This window comes from Lepidothrix coronata, unplaced genomic scaffold (assembly GCF_001604755.1).
Source record: "Lepidothrix coronata isolate B3197 unplaced genomic scaffold, Lepidothrix_coronata-1.0 Scaffold188, whole genome shotgun sequence".
Lineage (NCBI taxonomy): Eukaryota > Metazoa > Chordata > Aves > Passeriformes > Pipridae > Lepidothrix > Lepidothrix coronata.
In genome coordinates, this window is record NW_016690368.1 from 538,634 (window position 1) to 542,809 (window position 4,176).

Sequence of the window (4,176 nt, forward strand, 5' to 3'; positions counted from 1 at the left end):
AGAACACGGTGTGTGGCTGTCGGCCAGGGCACTTCTGCACCTCCTCTGGGCCTGAAGGCTGTGAGCTGTGCCAGCCCTACACTGTCTGTGTGCCTGGCACTATGGTCAAAGAATGGGGTAAGCCAGCAGGGCGTCAGTGCCACCAGCAGCAGAGCTTCCCTAGGGAATGCCTTTGGAGTTTGGTGTGCTGTGGCCAAGAGCACTTTGTGCTTTTTGGTGGTGTGCAAAGGCAGAAGGGTGTGAGCTGCTGTGTGTGGGGAAGGGTCTCTGCAGTAATGGCGGGGTCACTTCCAAAGGCCACGCTGAACTGGACTCTCCTTAGGCCGAGGCTGAGGGGGAAATCCTGGTGGCTTCTTCCTTCTAGGTACAGCCACCAAGGACCACGTGTGTGAAGTCTGTCCTCCTGGCACCTTCTCTTCAGCCAACATGTCTGTGGCCTGCACACCAGGGCCCAAGTAAGCAGCTCTGACTCCTTGTGGGTGAGTGGCTGTTTTCTAACAGCTGGCTCTGCATTTGGGTGTGTTCCAAACAGCAGTGTCCTCCTTGCAGTATGGCAAGCCAGTGTGGAATCCTTTTCCCGTGTCCCACTCTTCACTGGGAACAGCTTACCTCCTTTTATGGACTCCTTACCATGGCAGGTTTCAGGCTCTGATCTGAACTTGTCAGTGCAGGGGAGCCTCTTGGGCAGGTCTAGCAGAGCTGGATCTGCAGCCATGGAGAGCAGCAGCCTCCTGGTACCTGGGTTTCAGCTGGCACATCTCTTAGCTAGAGTAGAAGAGGTGAGAGTTTGCTTCTGAGAAGAATCCTTTTGCAGTTAGAGGCATTGAAGCAAAGAGGTAAGAGTCAGGTGCCACCTGGATTAGCCAGCAAGTCAGCAAGAGCCTTGGGAATGGTGCTGGCTGTGGAGGTGTGATGTTAAAACCAGGGCAGCAGTTCCAGAGCAGGGTCTGCTGGCAGGTTGTATCATCACAATTATTTCTTTCCTCACATCAGACGTAAGAAGCAGGACCTACTCATATTCACAGCAATCCTTGTCTGTGTTATGGTGGTGTTGACTGCTGCAGCTGCCTTCATGGAAGCCTGTCAAGGGCTTCGAAGGAAAATGAGAAGTCGTGTGCCACGTAAGTACAGAGTGTGACTGTGAAGGGGTAGTTTTGTACCATTACTCTGAAGAAGGGTCTTGGATGTTCAGCTGAAAACTGAGCAGCCAGTCAGAGGAGGCTGTGAGGCAGCTGCAGTGTGTCTGTGTCACAGTTCACCGGTGTGAGGGGCCTCCCATGGGGCTGTGCCTGTGCCCAGAGTGACCCTCAGTGCTGCCCCCCTGCCTGGCACAGCTTGGGTAGGAAAGGGCATTAATAGGAAGTTGCCCTTCCTGCTTGTTGATGGGACTGTTTGCTTTCCTTTGCAGCGGTGCAGGAGTCCGAGGTGAGTATGTGTGTCCTTGCTTTCTCTTTGTGGGGAATGTGTGGAAATGTGATTTGAGAGGGGCCCAGCAGTGGCTCTTGACCTTAAGGAATAAGCCCAGGTGTGTGTGGTAGTAGTGGAAGGAGCAGGAATTGCTGATAAAAGCTGCTAAAATCTGACTGTGTTCATAATCTCTATTTTCCTCTGATGTGTCTTAAAGCTTTAACAGCGTGGTCAGGCTTTGAGGTTCATGGAGGAGAAAGGGGCTCAAACAACTGCTCCTGTGCAGGAAGTCGGTGCTGACCCTGAAGAAACCAAGCCTGAATCAGAGAGTCTTGTTTCAGCCATAGCAGACAATGGGAATGGTTAAAAACAACCAAGCACAAACCCTTTTTTTCTGAAACTCTGTGAAGGGAAAGTCTGTTTAGAAATTCTTTCATGTCTGCTGAGAATTGGTTTTACTTTTGGTGGTCAAATAAGAGACCATTCAAGAAGACAGTTCTGACATTTCCTTCTGAAAACTCCAGGAACACCCAGTAAATCCACCACTGGTTTTGTGTTTGCTGGTTTGTGGCTGGTCTGACTGTGTCGTAATGATCAGTAAAGAGAGGAACTGCGAAAGTACAAATCTTTGTTCCTGACTTTTTTTCTCCTTGGTGAGTTCTTTAGTAGCTGGTTAATGTTTCATTAACTTTGGATATTTTCCAACATTTCCAACTGTAGAAACTGGTAATTGTTAACTCCTTCTCGTCTCTCTGCAACACCTGTGCATGAAGGGTCCATTGTAAATAGAAAAAGCTTTTTGAGCAAACTTTTGAGATAAAACTGCATCCCCAAGGGGAGAAAGTTCAGAGAACAATGACAGGGCACCTTCAGCCATCTCTGTACTACAACCAATCTTCTGCTAAGTTGTGTTTTAGGGGTTTTTTTATTGTCTAATGACTTATCTTGTTGCTGAAGGCCCTCTTTGTCATCCTGCTGCTGCACCTGCACCTCTGTGACCTGTGGCTTTTACAGACTGTGTCGTTTTTGAATTGTTAATAAAGTGATAATAAATTTACTGAGGTAAATAAACAGCTGTGAAAACAGGTGAAGATCTTGTGGAGGGAAAGGAGTTCAATGTTGCTGTTGTTCAGTAAGTTTGTCATTAGGAGGAGGGATTTGTTAGTGTTCAGGCAGCAATTGCTCCAAAGATGTTTTTGCAAAGAAATATCTGTCCTCCAACCCCATAATTATGTGACTTTCAGTGACTTCACTTGCAGGCAGAAGCTGCTGTAGGTGAGCTGCGAGCTCTGCACAGCCAGGTAAGGAGGTGCAGCACCAACCAGGGCCACCCATCTACCAGCTAGAAATGAAATATTTGGGTGCTGCCATAGCAGGGTGTTTAATGTCTGCACCGAGTGCGTGTTCCACGGAGCCTGAAAAAAACTGCTCCTGTTGGATGTGTGTTTTGGTGTGTTTTGGAAGCCGGGTTTGTCGCCAGGTGGCAGCATGGGAGAAGGAAAGTCTTGATGTTCCTCGTTCTGGAAACCACCGGGATCGTCCTTCTTTTCCTAAGGGTGTAATAAAGCTTCCCTGATGCCTAATTGCCCACAAGTCTGAAATGCAGAGAAACACCTCTGGGTACAGGATTTCCCACTAGGCTGAAATGTTTTATGATTGTGGAAAAGTAATGCAGTGGTCAAGAGCAGTTCAGTGCCCTTTCCTGGGCATTTGGAGCCTCTCTCTCCAGTCCTGGTTCACCGCGGTCATCAGCGGCTGCTGGGAGGTGGGGCTGTGATGGGGAGGGGAGTGGGAGTGCAGAGGGGGTACAACAGCGGAGGAGGGGGGCTGTGAGGGGAGGTTGGGGCTGTGAGGGGAGGTTGGGGCTGTGAGGGGAGGCCGGGGCTGTGAGGGGAGGTTGGAGTTCTGTGCACTTGGCGCTGACACAAAGTGACAGCTGGGAAGAGTCTTCTGCAGGTGGGAGGTGGGATAAACTCAGATTAAAAAATGAAGACACTTCCGTGTGCTGTGATGATCCCTTGGAATAAACCCTTCCAGGCACATGTTAATTATCCTTTACCAGGTGATGTGCCAGAACCCCAATGGCCTGTCTCCAGAGCCGAATGATTCTGCAGAGTCAGGACACTGGCCCTGTGACCTCCTGCCCCTGAGCTCCCAGGGCTCTGAGCCCCTTCCTGTGCCTGGCACACACACCCTGCTGTCCCTCACCCCAGTTCCCTCCTGAGGGGCAGTGACCCCCCTTCTCAGTCCAGGGTTGGGCAGTTTCTCAGTCCCTCTGCTGAGACTTGAGTGAACAAATGTGAAGAAGGCAATTCCCAAGGCCAAATCTGGCGTATGAACACAGTAACAACAAAGCAAAACAACTTGGACTTTTAGAGGGGGGTTCTGTGCCAATCTGACTTTACAGGATCAAACCTTTTGCCAGTGGGGTGCTGAGATCAGGAAAGCAAAGGAATAGTGTGATTTAGCACTTTGTAAGCATTAGAAACATGGAATATCCTGAGCTGGAAGGGATCCACAAGGACCATCATGTCCAACCCGTGGCCCTGCACAGGACACCCCAGGAATCCCACCATGACTTCACACAAGCAGTTACTGCCTTGCTTTCCAGGGATTTCTGTGCTAGAAAGAAAAGCATTTGCTGAAAGAGTATTTAAAATTCACTGTGAAGTGTTGAAAGTTTAAAATATTCTCATTATGGTAGGACGTTTACCAAGGAAAGCCACCCAACCCTCTCCGTAGGGAAATCCTTGCTGGATTGGCCACTGT

General features: G+C 49.5%; 1 protein-coding gene across 5 annotated transcripts in view; it reads left to right on the forward strand.

Moving 5' to 3' along the window:
• The window catches only part of TNFRSF14 (TNF receptor superfamily member 14), a 5,205-nt gene extending 2,727 nt beyond the window's left edge, over positions 1-2,478 (forward strand). For 2 of the 5 annotated variants that reach the window (XM_017831307.1, XM_017831304.1), the window contains 4 exons: positions 365-455; positions 994-1,121; positions 1,409-1,425; positions 1,625-2,478. In XM_017831307.1, coding sequence (XP_017686796.1) covers positions 365-455; positions 994-1,121; positions 1,409-1,425; positions 1,625-1,630 — 242 coding nt within the window. In that variant the 3' untranslated portion in view covers positions 1,631-2,478. Of the gene's footprint in view, positions 1-27; positions 118-364; positions 456-993; positions 1,122-1,408; positions 1,426-1,624 lie in introns of all 5 variants that reach the window. The other 3 variants (XM_017831305.1, XM_017831303.1, XM_017831306.1) reach the window with 3 other exon arrangements.
• The last annotated feature ends 1,698 nt before the right edge of the window (positions 2,479-4,176 follow it).